This window comes from Fulmarus glacialis, unplaced genomic scaffold, assembly GCF_000690835.1.
Source record: "Fulmarus glacialis isolate BGI_N327 unplaced genomic scaffold, ASM69083v1 scaffold3179, whole genome shotgun sequence".
In the NCBI taxonomy this organism is placed as follows: domain Eukaryota; kingdom Metazoa; phylum Chordata; class Aves; order Procellariiformes; family Procellariidae; genus Fulmarus; species Fulmarus glacialis.
Window position 1 is genome coordinate 1 of NW_009231214.1, and position 27,068 is coordinate 27,068.

General features: G+C 38.3%; 1 protein-coding gene across 1 annotated transcript; it reads right to left on the reverse strand.

The window, feature by feature from the left end:
- Nucleotides 1-2,164: 2,164 nt before the first annotated feature.
- On the reverse strand, nucleotides 2,165-26,090 carry ARSK (arylsulfatase family, member K). Its single transcript, XM_009584472.1, has 9 exons — nucleotides 26,070-26,090; nucleotides 21,838-21,967; nucleotides 19,630-19,789; nucleotides 14,454-14,736; nucleotides 11,102-11,273; nucleotides 9,441-9,665; nucleotides 6,228-6,452; nucleotides 5,877-6,143; nucleotides 2,165-2,262 (listed from the first exon to the last, which is right to left on the reverse strand). Exons 1-9 carry the CDS (start codon nucleotides 26,088-26,090, stop codon nucleotides 2,165-2,167), a joined length of 1,581 nt encoding a protein of 526 aa, XP_009582767.1.
- Nucleotides 26,091-27,068: the final 978 nt, after the last annotated feature.

Below are 27,068 nucleotides of genomic sequence, written 5' to 3' on the forward strand. Positions count from 1 at the left end.
TCGTCACGGAAGAGCTCTCCTCCCGAGGAGGGGCCGGGACTGCGCGTGGGGAAGCGCTCGGGCCGCCGCCCCGGCGTGCCCATCGTCTTCAACTCGGCCTTGGCTGAGCTTGCGGGATGTATTGGGTTTTTTTTACTTTTTTTGGATGTGTTTTCGTGTTTATGGAAGAGGGCAAAACCAGCAGGATGGCTGTTGCTATGCAAGGTGCCCGCACGTTGTTCCCGTTCAAGAGCCCGACTGACTGGCCATCCTTACAAAGCCTCATGAGTATTTTGGTCGTACTTTGTGGATTTCGTGATACCTCATACAGAAATAAAACCGGTCAGTCCAAGAACTTACTCCTTTTTTGTTGTTGCCGTTGTTGTTTAGATCCACTAGAAAAGTATGGGTGTGACCATTTCATTTCAGGCGGGCTGGTGTAATTCTTGCATTAGTTAACTAATGAGCTGTACAGACTGAGCAGGGGGCTGTTAACACGCATGCTGCAACGGGATGTACGTGTGTAAAACGTGGCAAAAGTCTTCTAAAACGTTGTATTCCTGCCTAGCATGTTTTAAGACAGAGCAATGAAGGAATGCTGCACTGAGACCATATCCTTCTCATTTAGCTCCGGTTTTATTCATAAGATTGCCATTACACCCGCTTCAGCTGAATATTTTGTGTCATGCTGACACTACAAATTAAGCCAAACCTACTTTTTTCTGAGCTACGAGAGCTTTATTTCTGTAGGAGGGGGCACGAATGATGTGCAATGTTTATAGCTGGTAGCATATGCACATCAATACCCTCAGTGTGCTCGTGATAGCTGACGTGTATGAAAATGACTGACAAACCAGAGCAGGTAACAGCGAGAGCTCTCTACCTGCAGGCGGGAGCCGTGTTCGATGCTGTCACCAGAGCTGCGAGGGACCTCACTGGTACCTGACGGGGCGGGAGGTACACCTGCATCCCCACAGCTGGTTGCCGCGGCGGATTCCCAGTCCGACTGATGCCCTCGAGGAGTCCAAGACGCTGAACACGAACTGAAATATGCTTGTGCTGTGGTCACGTGAGGCTGTTTCTCCGCCAAAGCCCCTGGCTGTAGTTTCTGTGCAGGTACTACCAGCGTGGCCGTCTGTGCAGGTTTCAGCGGCTGCATAGCGTTTTTAACGGCAATGTCTGTTTTCGTAGGAAGCTGCCAAGTGGGGCTTGTCAGTTCTTACAGTCTGCAGCGGCGTGTGTGCCTTTAGGCTCTCACTAACGCTACTCACGCGGGGAATGAGGAAGGACAATTCAGGGCAAGGGTCCTACTCGTCCAGGGTCTCACTGGCTCTTCAGCAGGGCTTTTTCTTGCTTATTCTGGGTGAAAAATCAGCATTGGTTCAGTGACGCAAGACTTGAGGCTCATTATATCCGTGCTCTGTATCTGTCTCTCACCAGCCTAGCCAGTAATCTATTCTCTACACCTCACTCTTTTCTATGGGTATCACGTCTTGCATCAAAACTGTCTCTTGGTGGGTGCTCATGTACTGGAGTTACTTGTAAAGGTACCAGATGCTGACAGGTAGCTGTAGCATCTCAATCTCAGGTAGCTTCCTCCGAGGAAGTCGGACTTACGGTGACATTTCTTAGAAGACAACATCACTCCGAAAACAGTGACCTTGTGATGTTTTAACAGAACCTCATTACAATAATTCGTGTCTACTCATAATTACTGCTGCTGATAAAGTGTTATTATAAAGGTGGGTAAAGTTGAAACTGTGCTGTGTAAATGGGACCGAGCTTTGTTCAGTGAGAAACAAGGAGTGGTGAAGCCTAAATCCCCACCCAGCACGCAGAAAGGGGCTGCAAAGAGCATCCTGGGGGCATTTGTTCTGGCTCCCTGATCTACTGCAGGATCACGCATACCTCGGCCATTCTTGGCAAATATTTTCAACTTTTTTTTAATAAATTCCAGTGACAGAGTTTAGATAGCTTGACAGGCTGTTTTAATGTTTAACCACTTACAGTTCTTGTCTTTTTTTCTCCAAATAGCTCATCAGAACAGCCTTCCCTGAAAAACAAAGACATTTCTTTTCTGCTCTCAGTGGCAGCATTTGCTGAGCTCTTACATGAGCCTTATTCATAGCTGAGGACTTGTCAAGGCTTCTCTCATGACTGAAACAAACCTAATATGATTCACAAGTCACTCACTTATATTATTTTCCTCCAAATGCTCTCGTCTGTTTATGTCCTTCTTAAAACACAAAAGCCGCAAAGCAGACACAATACCCTGAGGATTCACTAGTGTTAAGAAGAATAAAATAATTGCCTCTTCTGTCTTACAACACTCCTTTAAATCATCCTAGAATGTCACTTGTTTCTTTTGTCACCACATCATGTTGTTGATTCACACTCTGCTTCTGATTCTCTAAAACTTGCAGGCGTGTGGGGCTTTTTCTTCTGCAAAACTGCAGCCTAGACACTTTGTTGTTCACCATTTTAGTATTTTTCCCTTCCCTTTTTATTTTGACCTTTAACTAATCCATGATGAATTTTGCCCGATTGATTTCAGATCATTTTTCCAGCCAATCAAGAGTGAATTTGAATTTTAGCCTATCCTCAGACGCCTATCCCAGGGTGCATTTTCTCAAGTTTACTAAGAAAAATGTGCCTACTCCTGCATTCAAATTACTTACTAAAAAAGTACCAAACAGTACTACATCAAATTCTTGCAGACTTTATTTGATTAGCCTTCTCGCTTTTTAATGTTTGGTATCTACTACTGAGTTTGATTTTAGCCAGTTGTGAACTTAACTTACAGTGATTCTATCTAGACTGTATTTCCATAGCTTGCTTAAGATAAGATCAGATAGGCCATTCCCCAAGTGCATTCAAAGTCTGGATTTCCCCACTGATTTTTTCCTTACCGACTAGGCTAGTTATCCTGACAAAGGCAGCAGATGGTTATTTTCATGTGATTTGTTGGCAAATTCACAGTGGCAGTCTTGCCTCTCCAGTGACCACTTGTATTTACGAAAATAATTCCCATTTTTGTTCATCAGGACAGTGGTACCTCTCCTGCCTTTGTGAACACTTGAAGATGAAAGAAAGGTTCAGAAGCTGATCAGGCCAATGCCCTTGGTAGTCTTGGGTAAATCTCGTGAGGCTGCGTTGACCTGACTACTTCTAATAAATACGCTTGAACCTGCTGGCATTCCAGCCTGCCTTCTCCCTTTCACTCCCCAACATCTTCTTCAATGTTAATACCGCGTAACTCGTTCAGCACGATCGAAATCCAGATTTTTTTCCTTTGTTAGCTGGCCAACCTTGCATGTTGCAAACCTCATTTGATTTGTGTTACAATAATGCAGATGTATTAGCATAACTAAGACAGAGTAACTGAATATGACCACATTGTTAAATGTATGTTTTGGTATTGAATTAGCTCAGTTCTGTACCAACACAGGTAGATTGTTTATGGCAACCTGAGGCAGGAAGGCATTAGGGGGCTTTTGCCTTCTTTCTAACTCTTCAGAACACAGGTTGACTCACACACAAATAATAAATAACTTGCAAAAGTCAAAGTGTTGCTTTTAACAAACACGTCAATGTTTTCTTTTTAAATAAGCATTTTAAGAAGGCCAGATACAAAAAGAAGGACTAGACTAGACATACTGACTTCAGATCTGATCACAGTCTGCTACTGGTTGGCTCGCACGCCCCATAATCGCCTTGCGAGGGAGCACCCCTATCTGCTGACATCCTAGCTCCGCTTTGCAGGCTGGCACATTCCTGGGGTTTCCTGCGTTACCTGGAAACCTGCCCCCGTGCACTGGGCTTCTTGGGAGAGTCGGTGATACAGGAAGTTGTTGCAAGGAATCACGGTAAGAAGTTTGTTTTTCCAATTTGTTTTTCCATTTCACAAAGTATCACAAACTGCACCTTTCTAAGCTAACACTTCTGAGGAAGTACGTCTTAAAAGTGCATGTCTTTAAAGAAACCACTGTCCACAGAACTGACAAAATAAAATTTTCTTTAAACATTCAGTCATTAAAAAAAGCACACACACAAAACACATCCAGTTCACCATACCTCTATTTTGCTATATTCTGTACAATGTACTGCATTCTATCCAGACCTTTGGAAAGTGATCAGTTTATTTATTCTTTTCCCTGCTAAATGAGCCTTCATACAGATATATTTATTTTCTTTTCTTATGTAGCCATTTTACATTACACTGCTAAGACGTGGTTTTTGTTGAAATTATTTCATCAGTATCTGAACTCACTTTAGCAAGAATTATAATGACGTGCTACAGTGTTTGAAAGTTTATTTTAAATATTAATCTGTTCCTTGCCTACCAAAAAAAAAAAAAAGGAAAAAATGCTATTGTAGCAGTAAGTAGTATAAGGTTAGCCTTAATGTTCTATGAACACAAAAATGTAAAACGGCTACAATATTCATAAATATGTACCTATTTTGGTGGTTTAAGTAGTTTACAAAATGCACGTAGAGTGCTTAGCCATCAGAAAAGACATGTATTTTTCATGTTTATTTTTACTAGCTTACTGTCACTGCTGAGTATTTCATTACAGATTGGCTACAATGTTCATAAATATGTACCTAATTCTGGTGGTTTAAGTAGTTTACAAAATGCACGTAGAGTGCTTAGCCATCAGAAAAGACATGTATTTTTCATGTTTATTTTTACTAGCTTACTGTCACTGCTGAGTATTTCATTACAGATTCCAGAAAATGTTAGGTATGAAGTATAATGTCATCCTGAATTGTTACTATAGCAGCAACAACTGTGATCAAGAATAAGCAAAGTGCTGCTACAATTACATTTTTCCTTAAGCAGAAGAGTTACTAGCTAAATCTTACCTTCTTCCAAAACCGCTTTGTTTTTTTATCACATCCCTGGAAAAATGTAAAATAGTAGTTTTATGTTACCTTTTTCTGCACGCTTCAATTGCATTTCCTCTGTGTACATTGCAGGTTCCAGTTCTCCACTTGTTGATGCACATTAAAACATTTACCTGCAGAATCTAACTGCATAATGGAGATTTATTCCAGCAGTTTTCATCTTACGCTATGCAAATCAGACTATCACTTTTCAGAGAACTGCTCTAACTCACAGGTTTGGTCAGAGGGGTTTGTTTTGTTTTGTTTTGTTTTTTAATTTCCAACAGTGACCAGAGACCAGATTCCTCTTCACTTGCACACATGTTCAATTAGTAGCCTATGCATATTATGAAATTTTAAACAGCAAGGAGTGGTAAGTACCAGATCCAAAAGCAAGAGATTAGAAGGCAGATCTTGAAAAGATGGAGAGTCAACCAGGTATAGACCAGGAATGCTGACATAGTAAGTAACTTGAATAAACTGCATCTATGTTCAGACCAATGCTAGTTGTTAACTTTTTGATTATATTTTAACCATTATAGCTTCTCTAAAGTGGATGAATGTATATTCATTGTGGACTTAAAATCCGTCTTGATGGAAAGTTGGGTCCAGCACATTCCACTGTAACTGGTATCCCACTACACTAAATTTATAATCGTTGCTTTAGTCTATCCTTAGAAATGGAAATTCCTGTCGAGTTCTAATGCTTAATACTCTGCATTTTTGCAACCAGCTAAATATTCCATACATGCAATTAGTACTTAATGTACTATCCTTCCTATATATACTTAAGTGTTACAGAATTACAACATGTAAAAATTTGTTGTGCTGGCTAGTTATATAAAATGCTTTTGGCTTTCTAACAAAGCGGTAATTGTTCGGGCATCTTTGCTTTCACTAACTTATATAAGACAATAATTCTAACACTTGAAATACAGCATAATATTACAAATGCAGAATGTTTTCATGTCCTCAGTCATATTAAATCTAGGTTGTTTTTATTTACTTACTTTGACTAAGCCACTTGTCAATTGCATTCTCGTATTTTTTTGGTTCTTTTAACCAGTCTTGATGCCACCTAAGGTTGGCAATAACATTTGAGTAATTCTGACCCAAACTTTGTTTCCAACTGAGAAACTGTCTTTTGTTATACTCCTGAACAGAAGAAGAAACCTTTGGATAGTTTACTATAGAGCGGAGTATTTTGTCCAAGGAATGTACAATTACTGGGAATTTTATGGCAACGTTTGTTAGCTCATCTGGGTCGGCAGTAAGGTCTGGAACAAACAAAAAGTCAGTTAAGAGCCGATTTGCATTTAAGTAAATTAATGAGTCAGTCAGGCACAAGAGTCGTAACATACCAAACAGTTGTGGAAGTACCGAATGGCCATCTGAGTACGCGATGTATTTCCATTTGCTAGTTCGAAGCATGTACGTGGAAGAATTCACATTGCATCCGTGGAACTCGCTCAACACCCAGGAGGGCCGAGGCCCTCTGGGTGACACTTCGTTTTCAGCCTTTCCATGTAGCAGCGGTATAAGAGAATATCCACTGAGGTTCTGTGGGACAGGAATTCTTGCTATATCTAAGCAAAGATACACAAAGTCAAAATGCAGTTACTGTGATTAAGAAAGCCTAACGTAATGCTACAGGAATCTGAACATAAATTCTACTTCAGTAATAAAACATGCATTCCTAATTATTCTCCTTGAAGAACACAGGAACCCCCAAATACACAAACAATAGAAAAAACCTTAAGGAACTTTCCAAGGTCAGCTGCCCACCATCTTGATCAGAAGCAGCGTCAGCTACGTCTAAGTCAATCTTTAACAAATGTTTGTTAAAACTGATCATGATAGTCTCCAGTGATGGGTGGTGCTTTTTTATTTTTTTCAACCATGTTTTACACCCTTCCCTTCTGCTCTGACCACCTTCTGTCAGGCAGAACAAAGAGATTGTCAAAGCATGAAAGGACTCTAAAAGCTCTGTATCCAACATGGTCTAACCATGCATTTCTTTGACAATAACGGTGCTAAGCTCCTATCTATCATACTTCATCAGTGAATTACAAAACACTTTACAAAAGGTGGCCATTATGGTTATCACCTATAACGTGTGGGGAAACTGAGGAACAGGGCCACTTGCTTCTCTAGCAGGGATGGACATAAAGATGGTATCTGAGGTGGTATCAATACAGTGCACATATGGAAAACACTGGATGACTCTATAGCCTACTAGATGACTCCCAGAAGATGCTGTAGCTTGAACAAGCTCCTCAGTATCAACTTACATCACAAGTGTCTCTAGCTCCCAAAGATCAGGTCAATATTAAAAGGCTACAAAGATCTCTCAGAGACATTCTGAAAAACATAGTTGAGAATCCCAAGGACGTTACCTAAACTTCCTGGTCCTGGTCCTAAAACCAGGGTATGACAGTACTGCTATTTTTAATGACCCTACTGAACATAGCATATAGTCATTCAAAATTCAACACTTTCCATTTCACAGTGCACTGTGGTAGTATTTTATCTTCTGTTCTATGCCGAGTGGTGATACTCAGAGCATGCAGATTGCCCATAGGTGAGTTTTTCCTTTATGAGCATGTATCTTCCTTTTTCTCCTCTGTTTCTACAGCATATATATGTGTCATTAATCTTCCTCTAGTAAAGAAAAAAGCCAGCATTTGACTAAGCACCAGGAAGACCTGTAACATGTAAACCCAGTAGCTTCCAGCGTGTGGGCTAAAAACTTGAGGAACTACATTAGAACACATGAAAAAAGGGATATAGGCCTTCCTCTTCTGTCATCCTAAACCAGCAGTGCTATTAACTGCAGTAACTGCATTCTCCACATGCAAAGAACGCTCCAAGCTGGCACCTTCAGCAGCTCCTGCTTTTCCAACAGAGATCCGAAGGTACCTCCATCCAGACCAACAAAGCCAGTGCTATCTGGAGGAAAGCTTATGCTACATCCTGTTAAAAAATGGAAGAGCTGTTGCACTCTTGGCTGAATTATCCGTATCACACAGATTCTGCTGGAATCAAAACATCTGTACCACACTCGCTATAGGGTACACCTAATCTCAAAGTCAGTATTGAGCAAAGCATTTGGATGGCGTCTTAAGAGAGATTATTGTCCTGAGACAACACAAAGCAAAGGGATTACATTTATCATGAAAAAAGACTTGAAATCTGTTTCCTCACTAATCAGCAGTAGCATGCAGCCTGAAGACATAATAGATGACAGAGATGATTCTTCATGTTTTCACATTCATCTTGACATATGTGCCTTTTTTGACATTCAGATTACAGGAAAGGGGAACTGCCAGAACAGAAGGAAAGGACTTAAACACACAAAGTTCTGGGAAGAAAAAACAGGAGGAAAAGAACAAGGAGGAAGGATGTTAAACCACCTGACCAATTATGTTACTTGGGCACAAAGAAGAAAAAAAGGAGATTTTTAACTCTTTACATGTTCTTATACAAGAACCATATCTCATACAGATTACTTTACATATATAAAGATTGGATATCAGAATTTGGAAGAGAAAGCTACTCAGATTATATCCTATTTTCAACTAGGTAACTGGTTCAAAAGATTTGAGAAGAGACAAGCAGGTAAGTATCTTTTGTTTGTTTTTAGAAAATCAACTTAAAACAATATAGAAGAGGATTTTTCACTGGCTTTTACTGATAGAAGTACAGTTTTATCTACTGCCCCATGTTCTCTCAGGCGACTGCAGTGTACACGTGAGACTTCTTAAAGAGTGACCTTTGCAGACTGCCTTGAAGAGAACATTTTTCTGATCAGTAGCCTAAAAGATCCCAGATAAAGCCCAGAACGGCGACTTCATCTAATGTTTGGTTCCAATGACATCCACCTCTTGCATGCTTTATCACAGGTTAACTGTTGAAAAATTCACTCTTAAAAGTAATTTCCATCTCTAAGTAATTTGATGTCAGTCCTTTTTATTTGATTCTCTGCTCCATAATGAATATTTCCATACTGAAGAAGGTAAGAATGGATATCCATTATCATATCTTATTATGCTTGCCCAGATCAATTGTACATTTCCTACACAAAGTCTTTATTACGTTTCTTCCACATGACCCTTCATAAAGGACATTCCTTTGGCAGCTTCCTTCCAATGAAGCTGCCATCCTTTCAGGTTTAATCTGATGCATTTACACTGTAATCTCTACAGTAAACTGTTAGGTATGAAGGCTAGCAAGGATTATTCATATCTAAACCCATCTGATTGTTTTTATCACCTTTTTTTTAAATAACAAATTATCCTATATATAATCATTCACTGTAATTGTTTTGATGACAGTAACAGTAGTAAGGAACTTCATCAGCTCCTTTATTTAATTTTTAGATCATTTTTTGCATTTTGTATTAAGTTTGTATGCATGCTCCACAGATAAATTGCTAGCTCCACAGATAAATTGCTACCTCCTGTTGTGTTACTATATTGCCTCACAAAGTGGAGACGTAATTCTGACTATAATACAAATGCATAATAATAGTAGTAATTGGGAAAAAAAAATTCATTTGAAATTACTTAACTCACCAAGCATAGTAGGATATACATCCACAAGAGAGACCACATTTGGTACTTGCTGCTGTTCTTTTACGCCAGGCCCCATAACTATAAGAGGAACATGGGAACTTCCTTCATACATGCTCATTTTATAGAACTGCTGGTGCTCCATAGCAAGTTCTCCATGATCTGCAGTGAATATAACGATTGTTTTTTTAAGAAGCCCAGTATCTCTCAGAGCTGAAATAATCTCACCTGCAACAAGAAAAAGATACTCAAAAGGACACCTTCAAAGGATTCCTTCCAACTTCCGTACCTGCAAAGCAGCGTGCAAACCCCAAGGAATCCTAGATGGAGGGTCGGAAACTCCTCTCTCTGCCACAGAAGGCAGAGCCCAAAGCATTCAGCCCAGAATAACATATAGTTGTCAATGAGTTGCAAGGGTCTGGCTCCCAATGAAGCGTGGAAGGCACTGGACAACAACCACAAAAATTTCAAAAGGAAAGGATGCACCACAGGACAAGCTGCATTTTTGCTATCATCACTTCTGTTTCATTTCTAGCGTAACTAATAATAGTTATTTCAACAGCAGTAAAATAGGTCAGCAGAAGCCCTGGCACTACATTTAGGGTGAAGGACTCTTGACAGTATCCACCTTACACATAATCAGTGGAAGTCCCTCCTTCCTGTGCCTGTATCCCCACAGGAGCCCCTTGCACATACATGTGTTCAACGAAGACAGGGCCAAGATCAATGAAGTTGGTAACGAAGCAAAGCGCTTACACATCTTTAATGTTAAAACACTAAGATGATTCTTGCTTAAACAGACTAGTTAAAAACTTAAAATTGTTACCAAATTAAACCCCAGTGCAGATACTTTGCAATACCTTAATTCCCTAAAACTGTCAGGCTCCTGTTGATCTCTTTTCTTTCAAAAATGTGGAAGAGTAATTCTGTGTCTTTTAAATTACTTTATCATTCTAACATTGCTAAAAAGATGAGCTTATTTATTCATGAATTTCATATTAGAATGCAAGGAAATTCTTATTCTTTCATGGTCACTTTTCAAATTAAGAAACAAAATACTGTAAAAGAAGACCAATTTGCATTATAATTTTTATGTATGTAGACCTTACTGCAAACTAGGAAGAATTCTGAATGCCTAATTTTTTTTTTTTCTTTTTCTTAACTTTCAGTAATATGCTGCTAAGGGAGACTTCAAAGGTAACCTTACTGTTTAGTCTATGTGTAATAGCTGTTACCTAGTCTATGCATCTGAAATCAAGCTCCAAGGAAATTGCTTACGCCGTGAAATTTATCTTTCCTTCCAGCTTTGCTTTGCCGGTCTGTCCCCTTCAAAATTGTTTCCATTATTTTGGTTAGCACTTAATCAAAGAGAATTTAGTTCCTCTTGTACATGGGTCAAGCAACATTTTGCTGCAGTTACTGGGCTTTTACAGGGGCTCTGACTGGTGGTTGTGATTACTTTTCAGAGTGCTCTGAATTCACCTTGCAGTAGCCTTAAAAGCTATCCAGTTATAGAATCATATAGACTGATTAAGCAACATCCATGTGACTTACTCCCAGATCTGAATTGTGTTTGGTTTTTTTTTCTGGAAGACCAGCCCTATCAGCATTTTGTTAAAAGAATCAGAACACGAAAACCCATTGTATAATGAAACACCACCTACCCAGCATGGCATCTGTTTCCGCACACATAGCATAATAAAATGCTCTAATATTTCTCACTTCTTGCTTTGTAAACTCTCCTGTGCAATTCTTGGTATAAGATGAGTAATAGTCTACTGGATGCATCTCTGAAAGAGAAGACCACTTGGGTATTTTAATAGCTTCATAATTTACCTAAAAATAAGAGGAAATTAACATTACTTCAGCAACTGAATTAAACATTTCTTTAAAAAACAGATTTCATTTAAAACTTTTTAGCATAAATTCACAGTTCTCAATTTGTAGTCCAGGAAACACAAGCTGCTTATCTGTCACATGGTGCTGCTACCTCCTCCATACTTCCCCTCTGCTTCCACAGGTATCAAGTCATTTTAAAACAGAGCTATGAAAATCAGCTAGAAACTAAGGCGAAGAGCCAGAAATATTCTCTTTACCAGCTGATATCTTTTTTTAAGAGAGATGCCGCAGAACAATCTTCTAGAACTGTATTCTAGAGTAAGTACAGAAGTATTGGCACAGTGTCTCATCAACTACAGGATAACTATAAACCGTATGTGTCAAAAAGATCAGGTGTTATGTGAGCCTACAGAACAACACAGAAATTTACTTAGTCTGGTAAGGTCTTCAGGATAGTGGATGACAAGTCTTGACATCTTGACAAAAAAAATTCACTACATTAGTCCGATTTTCTACTACTTTTCTATTTGTTTCTACAGATTTCAATCCATTTAGTTATAAAGAAGTATAAGATCAGTTTGAAACTAAAAAGCAGGAGCCAATCAATTACAAATAATATTGGATTTGTATATTCAAACTGGCATGCTCATAGATATTGCGTGCTGCGGTACCAGCTTTAGAGCCCCAAAGTTCGACATACACATTTAGCCTAGGCAGTCACTCTTGTAAGCATTCCCACTAAGTAAGTGCTGCATTTAACAGTTAATTATTTCTGTACTGTAGACTTAAAGCAGAAATTACCACAAAGCAGAGAAGATGTAATCTCAGTATGGAAAACTTAAGTTTATTAAATAAAACCACACCTGTTGCTCTCATTTACCTCTGAAAATGTTCTCTAACAAACAGAGCTGAGGCCTTGATTATGCCACAGCAACTCCGGTGCCTGTGCAGCACATTCCCAGGGCTGCAGCCACAGCTCCACCCCTGGGCTGGCCCCAAACATGGGCAGCACTGGTTCCTGATAAAATAACTGAGACACTTACTGTCCAAGGGTGTCCATGCAGCACAAAAGCAATCAGACCTAAGTTGTTCCTAGACGCATTACATCCCTATTTATTTGTGTAGCAATTTAAGTTTCAATCCCTGCTGAAATTTGCCCCAAGGTGTGGCATGGATAACTAAGAGCTGTCTGAGGAGCTACTGGCGTAATGTCTGCCTCTCGAGCACATAGTATATTTTTGTCCACCAGTGCTGTTACGGCCATGTGTTCCAATACCCACAAAGTTCCACCTCCTACAGCAGTCAATATTCTCTCTTGAGTTATCTTGCAGATGTATTAAGTCATCTAAACAGCTGGTAAGACAGCAAGAGTTCAAGTGCCCATACGGATAAAACCCAGCTTTGTAACAGTCAAACAGACATACCAAAATCTAAGTTTCCTTAGGCCCTATAGAAAATAGGCTGCAAGAAGAAATCATGGAAGATAAAATAATAGCAGACAACTGCTTCAGTCATCTTCCTGATGGGCCTTGGCTGAAGGAATTAGCTACATGAAGTCACATTTTAGGTTCCTCAAATGGTATTTATTAGTTGCTTAAGATACAATGGAAGCAAAGTATCCCTCTCCATCCACGATTTGTCGGAAGACTGAACCCTTTTCTACAGGACTACAACCTAGTGTTAAGGATTCACAAAATCATAATCCCTTTGTCTGTCTGTCGTAATTCATAGCTAGGAAAGAAGCCACATGTCCTGAAGAAGTGCCAGCTTGTGCAAAACACAGGGGACCACATCTGCTTAGCCATACAGGGTTTCATAAACATACCGTGTTCATACTCTGTTTTGTATTAGCTCCCCAGTAAACATATAATTTAATTCAAGTTCTTCATCTATGCACTCAAACTTCTTAATGAGATTGATCTCTGTCATTTTCAAAGACTGCTTCTTCCATGGCCAAAACACAGATACATTCCAGAAGAATCAGCCAATGGTCAGTAAACGGTAATATGTGGTTCACATACCTGAGTATGCGTATGTAGTGGTGGAAAGGACCTCAGCAAACTATGGAGTTTAAGCACTCTAACTGGATTACAGACGACAAAAATTTGTCAGAGATGTTATAACTTGAAAAAACGTATCCCCACTTCCCAAGACATGTCTAGCCTAGCAATTAGCACCTAGAAAGTTTTCCTTAATATCCAAGCTAGATCTTGCTTTTTGCAAATTAAAGTTTTTCCCCCATGCTCTTCCTCCCTCCACAAACGCCTCACCATTCCTAGAAGAAAAGAACCCACAACCCTCAATATTACAAAGAAATTCACATCTCTCAGCCTTCATTTGTATATCCTTTTTTCTAAGTCTTTGTATTTTTGTTGCACCTAGAAAAAAAGATTTTGCAGTTCCCCAGTAGAAAAGGCCAAACGAATTATAGAAGTTGTGTATGGTTTTTTTTGAAGTAAGCATAAAGTCTTTTCAAACCTAATTCTCAGTTCTTCAGCTGCAGAGAATCTTTATGCCTTTATGCAGTGAAAGCTGTTGTAACCCATTTATATTTTTATGACAGATAACGGCACCTAGAGACTACAGAAGACAGAGGAAAAATATTTACTTCTTCTTTGGAATGGAGTGCTATCTGTTAGCTTTCCACATACAGACATAATGGGAATTATCTGTACTCTATTGAAAAGCTACAGTAGCATGGAAAGAAGTTAACAGAAAAGAGAGACTTCTGCTGTGTCTTACTACTTCATGTTCTAGGTTCATCTGGTAGGAAAAGTCACTCTCTCACTATAAAACTCAAACAATGATTACATATAGCATCATACAAGCACAATACAGAATGTTATAAACAATGAACTTCAGACCATTACTGAAAAAAAATTACAGTTACGTATAGCAACGATTTCATTCTCCGTTTAATGTACTTCTAGCCATTGAACTCCAAATATCTTTATTGATTCAGTAACTACTAACAAACCTTTTCCTACAACAGAAATTCTTCACTTCTATTTGCTTAGCCTTACATCAGAAATCTTAACATCTCATCCAAGTACTTTCTTACTGTGTACTGAAATATCAAAACTGGGCCCAACTTGAAAAATCATGTGATGAATAAAATACTGTTCATAGTAAGTACAGTTATAAATAAATTTATATTTAAATTTCATCTTCACGTACCTTTTCAAGCCAATAGGGAGATGTTAAAAACGTAGAGGATCCAAAATTTTCTCCCGCATAGGGTGATGGATATGGGTGTGGTAAATTTAGTCCCAAGTAAAGAACAAACGGTTGAGTAAGGTTAACGGCTTCTTCCTTTATCCAATTTACTGCTTTATCAGTATTCCGCCAATCTGCTTCCATCACTCTCACATGCTTCCTATCACCAGTAAGATTCACCATGGGTCTCCCTTCTTGCCGGAGAAGGAAGTCAACATCCCTAGTCCAGGCTTCCACACGGTTACTGAAAATACATATACAAGATACATACTCACTGGAAAATATTTTCTTCACTTTTCCTCTAAGACAAAAGAGTTAAGAATTGCTGAAGAACTTCCCCTACACTTGTAGCTGCAATCTATTTGTAATTTCTACATAAAGGAGAATTGTTATTCAATTGATCAATAGCTATTGTGCATCTGTTTTATACTGAAAGCTTTAGCCATTTTTTTCTGCTTCTGAATCTTCTTTCTTATTTATTACAACTTCATGTCAGAATGGTTCTTCTCACATCCACAAAATAATATTTAGAAATAGCATCTCCATCTTGTTGACCCTGTTCCTCATTCTGGCATGGATTCACATACTATTTATCTGGTAAAGTGGGCCTTAGATTTTTGTTATTTGAAAAAGTCCTGTGGGAAATAACTTGCGTGGAGAGGTTGCCTTTAGAAGCAACATGCTGGTTTTGGATTGTACTAGTACAACATTTTTAAACACTATCACTTACGACAAAAATCTGTAAGTGATTTATCTTGTACAATTGCTTTTGATATAGTTGATAAATGCTATCTAGAACAGGGAGTAACAGAGGAGAAGGGTGTAGAGAAAGCAAGAAGGGGGAAAAAAAGGCAACACTTTAATGACAAAATATTTTTGCAACAGATTTTCTAATATCATGACAGTTGTTGCCTCCCTGAAACACTGAGAAATCTGAGCTGCAGATGTCCGTGTTTCTTTGCCAGAGTGAATGACACCACAACTGCCATAAACAAGGGAGGAAACAGCCCATTTAAGACCTTGACTAATCTTCATTTTGTTCATGGCAATTTCAATAACCCAAGAAATTATAAAAGAAAATATGAAACTGCTCAAGGTTTGATCATGTACTTTCACCAAAACACAGCATTATTATTGTTTAAAGAGCATCTAACCAGTTTTGTCCCCATAGGAATTTTACCAGTGGACTTTTAACCTCCAGAAAAACTGTTCAGAATTATCTGTAACAACAATTTTTTAAATTGTTTTAACTCCTTGTTTAGGCTCACACTTTCAAGGTAAACAAATTACTTAGAACAAATTAAGGTAGCTAGATGGCCTATCAAGAAATCACATTTCATAAACATTAAAATGAAATAATGATAAAGGGGTGGGTGGGGGTGTCAAATTGCATCTAATGTCATAATAGTGACTTACGCAGAAAAAACTATTATGTAGGCCATAAGCCAGTCTGAGTATCCAATCAGATTGAGGTTAGGATCAAATTAAAAAAACAAAAACAAACCCCCCAAAACTAAAAGAAAATAACAACAAAATCCCACTTCTGGAGCAACGAAGGAGATGTTTTGACACATCTAAGAGGAAAACTAATCCTCAGGCAGAAGAGGAGAAAAAGATAGGCCACAGTAAGAATCTTCAAAAAGCATGGGATCAGGGAGCAGTGGTGGTTTTGCTGTTTAAAGAAACAACATATGTGCTTAAGAAAAGTTTCTAAAGAGATAATACTGCCTGCTGAATCTTGCACTAGCTGAACTGTTCTATATCCCTTCGCTAGACTCCTTTTTAACAAGAAATTAAAACAGCAGGACATTTTAATTATCTCTACAATGAATAGGAACTGTTGTTATAACTCTTCTACACAATTTATAGATTACTTAATTGGCTACTTAGGGTTTTTAAATGTCTACACAGATGCCATGCTAGGAAGGAGATGTACATTTTTCTCTGACTGAGGAATTCTATTTGCAGTTTTCATTTTTTGAATTAAAAACTGTGTAAACTGCCATTTTCAAATTCCTCTTCTGCAGGCATAGAAAAGCTGACTAACCGTGTGTTTATTCTCAACCCCTACCCACGCTTATTCAAATAACAGTAAGGGCTTGATCCTGTTAAGTACAGATCTCAAACTCTCACTGAAGGGAAAGTTAGAAAAAAATGTATCAAAAATTTGCACCAGGTGCAAATGTAGGATAAAGGCCTAGGACAAAAGATAATTAAAAACTGCAACACCATGGACTTCACAGTATTTTTCTGTTATCTTTGAAGTGCCTAAGCATTCAGCTTCATGGAACCAAGAGCTATGTAAACATGATGTGATTACATGGTTACATCATAATTTCTGTTTGTGAGAGTCGAACCCTATCACTAAAGTAGATGAATCTATACATGGCAGAACGAGAAAAATCAGAGTACATGACTGTAACTCCACTGATACTGGTGCTGCTACAATTTTGCAAAACCCTGAATTGTGTTAATTTATTTCTCATCTGTGGAGACTTGTAACAAAAATATTTAGAATGGTATCAATAGAACCATTCAAATGTGACAGTCCCAGAGAAAATACGGATGAGAGGAAGGTTAAAGCAGTGGTGAGCATCGATAGCCATGAACATGAATGACATCAGCAAAACAGGTCAGTACTGAAGAAGGGGCTGTGTGTGAAGACCACCGCCCAAGCGACTTGTCAGCAGCATCCTGATAGCAGGATGGCAACCAGGTCATTGTGCACTGTCTGCCATTCCTCTTCCTGTAATTCCAACAGAAAAACACAATACAATAAGATAGCCACAATAAGGAAACAAAAAGGCTATTTGCCCAATGTTCCTGAAGACTGAAGTAAGCAAGATTCCAGGCAAAGTATCACACCATGGCAACTTTTCACACCTAAAGAGTGTAAAATAGCTATGCAGAATGCCATTTCATCATTGCCAATCAAGAGAAAAATAGGCAAGACCTCATCAGATGACATCCCTTGCCCTAACACATGCCAGCAATCCTGTTCAGACTATTTGAATATGAATCCTAGTATTTGTGAGTATGTTTGTGGGTATGAGATTGTGAGTTGGCAGAGTTTACCAACTTAGAAAGTTAAGCAACATAACCCCACATTAAGGTTTTCTTTGCATTAACTCCCACACAATAAAATTTATTTGAGAACTAAGGACTATCTGTTTGTTCAGCTTTGCACTCCTCATGTGAAGGCCTTTGTACTGAAGCCAGAATTCACTTACGGTCTTCAGCTCAGGCAAATGAAAGCAAGACTTCTGGAATCCAGACATTTATATGCAACCAACCTCTTTTTCAGTGTCACCTTTGTGTTCCAGTTATCATATGAACAGCCAGGAACTTCTGGAATTACTTAGAGCTGCTCTTCTTTAAACCTGGAGTGACTTTAGATTAGAGATAAAGAGATTTCAATGTTATAAAACATTTATTCTATCTCAGTGAGGGGCAGGGTGAGGACATACTATATACTATTTAGACAACACAGAATTTTCTCTGCACAAAAGTGATTGAGAAGAAAAGTGTAAGGATCTGTATAATACTGCAGATAATTTCCATTTTTCAGATTATTTTTAATTTACTAAAAATCTGTCCTAGAAATGCTTAAGAATGATGCACCCACAAAATCATTTCTGTCTTGCTTCATTACGTAGAACAAAATCTGACCCTTTATTTTCTCAAAGAATGGTCTGTTACTGGCACTTTAGCAGTTATGACTACGCTCTTTTGAAAAGCATGAATGCCTGAGGCAGTCACAAGAAACCATCTCTACACTACAATAATATAAACATCTGTAAGCATTCATCCTAATGTTCAGTTGTTTCTTGCCAGAGAGGAAATTTTCCCAACAGTCATATAAGCAAGCACAAAGAATCAGAATAATACTACAGCAGGTGACCTTTTAGGACGTTGTACAAGTAACTGTTTCTTACTCGAAAAAACATAAAAGTTTTAAGAATAATGCAGAATAATGCAGTCTTCAGGAAAAAAAATTCAAAGCAAAAGACGAGAGGTTGAACACCCATCTGTCATAGTTAGATGCTAAGTTACTAAGAACAGCTGCAGACAGAGACAAGAGAGGAGCATCAGTAGTACACAAATATGTACACTGTCTGGTAAAGTAAGTAAACATGAAGTTTTTACTGTAAGTCTGTATTTGAATAATCTTTTACTTCCAGTGTAGAACTGGTATATGGAGAAAGGGATAAAAGCTTTTCTTTTCTTTTTTGACAGTCTTAAACTGGAGAGGAAATTATTACTTTGGCCAGATTCTGAAGTGGATACTATTTATAAAGTATTTTGTAGATAAAAAGCAGTGTGTACGTGCAACATACTATGAATTACTAATGTGACCTTTCAACTTTCGATTCTCATTTTAGTGAGGGAAGTGAGGAAATTTTAAGTAACTCTAACCTGTTTAATATCAAAGAAGAAGCTACTGTCTACTATTATTTCAACAACGGACATCATTATTAATCAGGGACATAGTGCATCTTCATAAAAACTACACAGAAGGAAGACGCCATATTTTGTCCCAACCGTCCAGACACATTATACTTATTATTTTTTGAACATAATGCAGTTAGTCTCTAAACGTTTAAGTATTTTTCATAAATTGCTGTAATTCTAGTCACACTTTTTTTAGAAGAGAGCTTTATAGCATAGGAAGTATAGCACAAGTCTGTGAAAACATATGGCCTTCAAAAAAAAAAAACAACCCTCATGTTTAGTGATGGTAGATTTAATATTAAAGTCTTATCAAGTATGTTTCTTTGTTCTGCTTTTCCTAACTGCTAGTACAATCAAGCCAAGAAGTCTCAAGGCAAGGCAAAAACAGTTTATGAATTTCACTTAGGGAGCAATATGAATGATGAAAAATAACCTTCATTCATGTTGGGCAAAACCACAGCCTTGATATTCACCTTCCAGCTACAGGTAAAAGCCAAAGTGCGTCTGCATGGGATATGCTTGCTTCTGCATAAAGTTGCAGGACAGACCCCTCCTAGGTTCCTAACACAATTTATTTTAAATTAAAGCTACTACCATTTCAATCAAAGACAGAAACCAACTGCCAGATCATTAAATGATTTATTCACTCCTGTCCATTTCATAGCAGGAGAATCTATCTGATTACCTTACTGAATGATGTCCAGAAGTATAGTCCAATTTCCCATACTTCTGTGTGTGGTAGCCATGCTTCTCCATGAGATCCATCCACGTTACATAATCTGGATCTAGACCTTTGAAGTTATTCCAAGATTCTGTTAAATGAGTGAAAAGACCACTCCACATAGCTGGGGGGGGGGAAAAAGGAGATACAGTTTTAGACAAGTAAGTGGTACTTCCTATTTAAACGTAAATTGAATATACTTGAGAAGGGATCAATCTTCTCATTATTTTAGAGGTAAAATATCCACATTGTGATCCAATAGAGCAGGGAATACAAAGTATTACTCTTCCAAATCTTATTTTCATTATCAATACGAATAACAACATTTACTAAAATAATCCCCAGAATTGCAGAAGAAGGTCCCATCTTTCCAAGCACTATGCAATCATTAAATCAAGGTTTTCTGTAGATCAGGAAATATTCTTATTGACTGCGGAAAGAAAATGCCATGGTAGTACAGATCCTGATGAACGAGTCATGTATTTACATGTGTTCCAGAGTATTATCTCCCCTTACTTCAATTAGATTTTAATGTGAATTTAAAGTTAAGTATGTTTGTGGAGGGAATTAGAGTATATTATTTTTATTAATACTATATTGCCCTCCGTTTTATCCTTTTTAGGTAATCTACTTCACTACCCGCTATGGAAGCAAAGCGAGATTATTAAAGAAGAGGCCAAGAAAAAAAAAACCAAGGGAAGAGTTGCAAAGGAACTACAAGGAAAGTTTTCATTAGTGAATTCCTGTGTTTCTTTGCAGCTTGTGGAGAATCATTCACTCTCCCCAATGCTAATTTAGAGTCAAAGGGAGTCCTAAACCAAAACTAATCTGTTCTATAAGCAATGAAAATATCCTATAAGCACAGTGTGTCAACCCCAACCCCATACCATGGCAATACTCCTACCTTCCCCACCCCAAAGTCCTCCTTCCCACCGTCTCTTCTACTATCATCGCTGACACCTCCACGATATATGTACCCTCAGTTCCCTGCAGGTCTCCAAGCTACTGGCTAAACAAGAGATGTCCCACTGGTTCAGAGCTACACTTGTGATGACTGACCAGTGGTCATGATGATGTTAATGGACCACCTAAAATGCTAAACAGAATTGATGAACTGTTGAATTCATCATGCAGCCTCTTCCTCACTGGGAGCAGTAGCTGCTATTTTCACAAAACTTCTTAAAACTAAATAACCTAACACAAGGTTATTGTTCTCACCAACAAAGACCGGCTGAAAAACTCAAAAATCAAGAGAAAGAAAACTAGACTAAAGGCATGTTCATGTAATCTCACTCACTTAAAATGTGACCTTGAGAAACAGAAAAGGGGACTAGGTTATCAATAAATGGAATACTAAACATTAACACTAAATTTGACAGCCTGTGCCTGCTGCAGTCAGGACAGGTTGCTTCTTCCAATGTATACCTGAGAGAAAAGGGAATCTCCCTTTCAGCTATAGATGAAATTTCATTTACATCACCTCTGGAGGGTCTTTGCAACAATTGAAAGGGCTAGAAATGTTTTAAGATGTAACCTTTGATTCAACAATATAGCTTCCTTCTAACTTCCCAGCAAATTCTGCAAGTATGAAATTGAACACACGACAATGATTGCAGCAAGTAAAGAAAAATACTGAAGTATTCAACTAGGGCTACTGAAGGATACATTATGTATTTAACAGAGTGTTTGGAATAAATGTCATTGGAAGGCAGTGCTAACAGCTATCGATTTATTCAGCTGTTATTATTTAATACTTCTTCCTGAGAACAGGAAAGAGATTTATTAACTTTGTATCGGGAAGGGAGAGTAGTTCTGAATGCAGCTTCAGCACTGCAGCAGACAAACTGCTGACGATTTCTCTACAAATCTTGAAGATTTTTAAAAAACACTGACGCTTCCATGGAATTTGCAGAAAGACTTGAGAGCTCACACATAGCTGGAAAAAGGAGAACAAAAAAAAAAAAAAAAAGAAAGGAAGAAGCATGAGAAATAGAAAAGAGAAACCGATCAAACATGAGAATTCTGTATAAATTCAGACAGAAACTAAAAAATTGGGTGTTACTGAAAAACAAAACAAATCCCACAAAATTAAACCCTTTGAAATTTCCCACCATTACCACATATTTAAATCGACATGTACAAGTATTTATCTTATGTTTTGCTTGGTCCTACCTGCACGGGAAGGGCAACAAATTGGAGAATTGGTATAGGCATTGAGAAAGACAGTGCCATATCTTTTCATAAAATTTATGAAAGGCAAATCCACAGTCTGATTTCCTGGATAAAATGTCAAGCGTCCATCCTGGAATCAAACAGAGAAAAATATTATATATGAACAGCATTAACCCAAACTGTTGGCTGCATTAATTCATAGATTTGTTACCTTGAACTTGTATTACTCAAATGTTGTTACCAATTCTACTCAGGTATGGAAAATAAAGTGTTGAGAACCTTTAATTAGATCAATATAAAATGGATTACTTATGAAAAAGACAACTGGGCTTCTTCATAGTAAAATTACTTCCTTTCTATCGCTATACATATTCTAAGCTCCACTTTTTGCAGGAGTAGGGTCCTACCATGATGCATTCAACAGGGATAGGTATAGTGAAAGGTGAAAAGGAGTCAGTTTGAATCCCGATGCAGATGTGTGCACTGGTACATGTGAAACCAGAACTAATCCCTCATCCTTTTCCTCTTTTTAAAGGTTTATTTTAAACTATGGAAACTGGAAAAGGGATCAGCAAGCTGAAGGAAGGCTATTCTCCCACTGCAATGCTGTCTGCAATGGTTCCCTTTTGACACTTCACTGATCCTTCATTTTACCTATTTCTTTAGCTAGAGTTTTGAACCAGTAACTTTAAAAAGACCCAAAATTTTCAAACTTTTACTGTACCAAATTATGATGATGTGAAACCAGTTTCATGTAGACTGCCCTGTTTCAGGTCACTGTCTTTTCCTGCCACTTGTATGTCCTTCCCTGGTTCAGTAAGATGTCTCAACTCAGCCCCAGCCTTACTGGTCGGCTCTTCGATGAAGAGACTGTTGACAGTGAACCTGCACAGTTTTAATAGATCTCCCAGTCAGAGACATTACTCAGATGTAGGCATCCGAGTAACTCTCCTCTAGATTTGCATGGGTAGCCCAGCAGTTGTGTTTTGCACAGCATTTAGTTTGCAAGAGCACAAAAGCAGGCAGACAAGAAGGCCAGGAGAGTGCACCAAGCTCCAGTTACAAATCCACCAGCTACTAGCTCGTTTGTTCCAAAGACAATGTACAAATTGCCACATCAGCCTCTGCGTAATAAATGCCGGCATGCAAATTCTTACTAATCCATATATGGGCAAATGGACTATTTACTTTAAATTATTTTTATTAAGTGAGAACAGTTCCTATATGAGAAACCACAGCAAAACAGCTGGTATGTGATTGCTTGTAACCCTGCAGTAACTTCTTTGTATCCACATGCAGCCTACCAGCATCAGCAGCCTACAAAATGCTTTCCATGCCGTACACTGAGCAAGCCTCATTTGGCACAAGGGGTTATTGATGTCTGCTGAAGCTAACAGTCATCATTACATGCCATTAAGTACAAAATTGCACTGTGGCTTTTACTATAATTCTTTTGTCAGGTGAGAAATCTTGGAAATTATTATTTAGTGAGATATTACCTCTTCAACAGAAAATATTCAACTGAACGACCATTTCAACCTGCTGAATCATAACCAAAAATCAGCAGATATGACCAACAGTGAATCATGGGAATTACATTCTCTTAATACTGAATAGGTAGTTTTATTCAACTAATAAAAACTCCATGACTGCTTCGGATGGAGACCTTTGATCATCTACTTCAAAATGTAAAGAACATGTACAATCTCAAGGGATGCAGGACCAAGGCCTTACCTTCTGTGAAATTTCACTTTTAAATAATGGTACATTTGAAACAGATACAAACACTTCTCAGGCATCTGAGTCACAGTGAACACTCCAGAGGATAACAGAAAATGCAAAACAGGTAGATGGATGCATGGGTTCTGAGAACTGCTAGCCTCTACAGTTTTTAATTAGGAAAATGCCTTTTTTTTTTTTTTAAAATGACTGTATTTGTTTTGAAAATAACTGTTTGCAACAAACATTGTATTTAACATAATATTCTCCTATATGAAACATTAGGCAAGCTTACATGGAAAGAACAATAGTTTCTTTCTGTCTTCAGCATTTAAGAATACAGATCAGACAATGTAAGACTTCCTAGCAATTTCATACTATGCTGTTTCTGCACATTAGCAGATGTGTTTCTGAATATTCACTTTAGTTTTCCTAGCTTAATTTTCTGGAATAATTTGTGAGAGGACGAAAAAAACACCACCAAAGGTAAGTGAGAGCAAACGTGAAGAATTTACAGTTTGTGTTACTACTGCTTCCATCACCCACGATTCCCCAGTGGCAGGCACTAATCGTCCAAGTGAAAATTTACATAATCAGAGTTTGCAACATTTCAGAAAGAACCCAGAAAACAGACTTAAGCACAGCATAACTGTGCTCCACAGTAGGAAATAATTCTTACACACAACTGAAATATTTTAAGATTAGAATTATTCTGTCATCGTTTAAAATATTTTAACCTTACAGCGTGAGCACTTCATTACCTCACTAGCCACTCAGCCATTGCTCATATACTAAGTCCACAGTCAGAGACGAAGGTGATTTTCTTCACTCTTTAGAGTTCAACGCAAGGACTGCATGCAGAAGAAAACAATTCCCTCCATTTGTATTCTGGTAGAAAATGCTATTGGATAACATGGCGTTATAGAGAGAATCACTTCATTCGGCACCAGGAGAGCAAACTGTGGCATCCCACCACCACATTGCAGTGGACGACTACACAGTAAGCCGTGCCACTGGAGATCAGAATATGATAAAAGACTGATCACCTAATTTTGTACACTACTACAAATGGCAACTAGAACAATCATTCACTAGGACAAACTGGAAATAAAGACGTAATCTGCAATACAAACTTGAAAGGAACTTCGGGCTGAAAGTGCTCTTTAGAAAGTACAGGACTGATGCGTTGTCCTGTCAACAACATATTCACAAGTTTCTCCAACAAAGATATTGTTTGTTAGAACAGCTGGAGATAAGAGTTCATTCTTTCGATACTGGACAGACAGGCGACATGTCTACTCAGTGAAAGAAGTAAGCTTCTTGAACAGGCTGAGAAGGTGAAAGCTCTACAGCTATTTCTGGGAATCCACCCTCCAAGAACTGTGCAGGACTTGCAGTTTTGAAATACCTGAGGCAATACAATTATTCTGAGTAACACAAGCAAGCACATTTCATCCAGGAACTTGAGCTGCATTGCAAGCAAAGCCTGTCATCACTCAGTTAACCTCAAGTAGCAGTTTAGGAGCTGAATTGCCTACTAGCACATTCTACCAGCAAGCCCTGTGAGAAGCACAGCATTGATGTGACACAACAGCAGAACGGTGGCTGTTCAAGCAAGAGGTCACTGTTCTGGAGGCCAAGCACAGTCCACCATCACTGAGAAGAAAATTTTTGTCGCACTTGACAAAACAGGTGTGAGTTTTTCGTAGTAGCATCACCCACAACAAAGGCAGGCATTTTTCAAATGAAAGCCCATACTTTTTGACAGCCTGCAAGACTTAAGCTTTTTTTTCCAGAAAAACTGTCAGTTTCAACAGTACCCAACTCTCTCTGACCTCTACGAGCAATGTAATCAAAACGGTTGATCTATTTCTGCCTTCAAATCCATCTCATAAAAAACTTATGCAACACAACAATTCTTTTAACACATTCTTCTTCATATGCACTACGCAAATACGATACTTTTCAGAAACAGCACCTTGTTCTTAATTGTTTTTGTAAAGAACATCACAAACATCTGGGATTTTGTTGTTCATTTTTGTAAGGGTTACCTCACTAACCCCCGTAAGATAGTCATGAAAATCTTCCTGTTTACAGGACGACATACAAAACCCTTACTAAGATTTGTCTGCAGCTTCTGCTAGCATCTGGAGACAAACTTGCCACTGACGAACTCCCAGAACCTAAACTATTATAAATTTGGCATTTTATTGGTAAATAATAGTTTTAGTAAAAGTAAATAATAGTTTTAGTAAAAAAATTTTCATCTACAAAACCCATACATTACTTTGGAATGTTAAGAGAGATGATATTCTCAAAATAAAATAAAAATAAACAAAGATTACAGCCAGAGGAAGGAAAGTAAATAAGGGGCTATTGCTTTATCTTTGAAATCATAGCAAATATGTGTTTTAAGAAAGAGTTTGAAGAAGGATAATACATGTTTACCAAATACTTAGGAAGAATTAATTCCAGGAATGACAGGCAGCAGTCAAGAAGTCAAGTGCTCTTACCTGTGCAGTCAAGGATGGCATTCGGAGATGAGTGGGCGCCAAGTGTTGATTTGTCAACAGTGAATGAGAAGTGATGAGATGTGATAGTCCTTAGAAGTAATACCAGGGAGCTTATGTTTGATTTAACAGTAAGGAGAGCTCAGAGGAGGCAGAGAAACTAAGGCTTTCCCTTTCCTCAAAGTAAAACCTTAATAAAAGCATTTCCAGCATGCTGAGTGGGCAGACAGAAGATGGCGAGAAAAGGGTGAAAAATGTGCTGTCTTTAGCTGTAAGCAAGGAAATATACTTAGTATTTGTGAATGGAAAAGAAAAATCTTTTCTACCTGTCTGGGGGTTAAAGCAAATGTATCAATAAATCACTGTAATAAAGCCACTAGAAGTTTATAAAAACATACCCACTGGTTCCTTTACCCTTTTAGCTGCAGATACTTATCTGACAAGTTTATTGTAATATTTGTTATACCTAATAAAAGTCTGAGTAAGTCAATATATGATGCCCAATAGCTTAACTCAGTCATTTAGTCTGTGATTGCAGAAATTCTCCATTTCATCTTCTGTGGAAACCTAGCGTTCTTAGATTTACAATGGAAGAATAAGGTTTAGTGACCTTCCTTTCCTTTTTGGTTTTCAAGGCAAAAGAAAAGCATTCATTTCACACACCAGGTCTGGTCCATTAATTGCTGCCCTGCCCCACAGTCCTGCTGATGTACTCCCATCCACCATAAGTTGTGATGACAAGCTGTATGTGCCACAGCTGACTGGGGAAACCACCTATACAGAAGCTTCTGATTATTGTAATGCACCTGATGAGAACATGTAGCACACTCCTGGGAAGAATGACGAGTTTGGTTTAGATAACAAGAGTTACCTACTGTCTCAGCGACACGGGAGGCCTGCCCTCATCGTCCCAACAAGCCCTCCACCCCGTGGAGGCGGTGGAGAATAAAAGCCAGCCCTATTTTCGCAGGCCTGTGATTGTAGCCCGGGCAAAGCCACGGA

What these genes read in the sequence shown, in the direction of transcription:
- ARSK (XM_009584472.1), bottom strand. Translation starts at nt 26,090, where the DNA reads ATGCCATCCTTGACTGCACAG. An exon ending in TTGTTGCCCTTCCCGTGCAG is followed by an intron (nt 19,790 to 21,837) that starts GTAGGACCAAGC and finishes CCCCCCCCCCAG; the next exon opens with CTATGTGGAGTGGTCTTTTC. An exon ending in CTCCCTATTGGCTTGAAAAG is followed by an intron (nt 11,274 to 14,453) that starts GTACGTGAAGAT and finishes TCTTATTTTTAG; the next exon opens with GTAAATTATGAAGCTATTAA.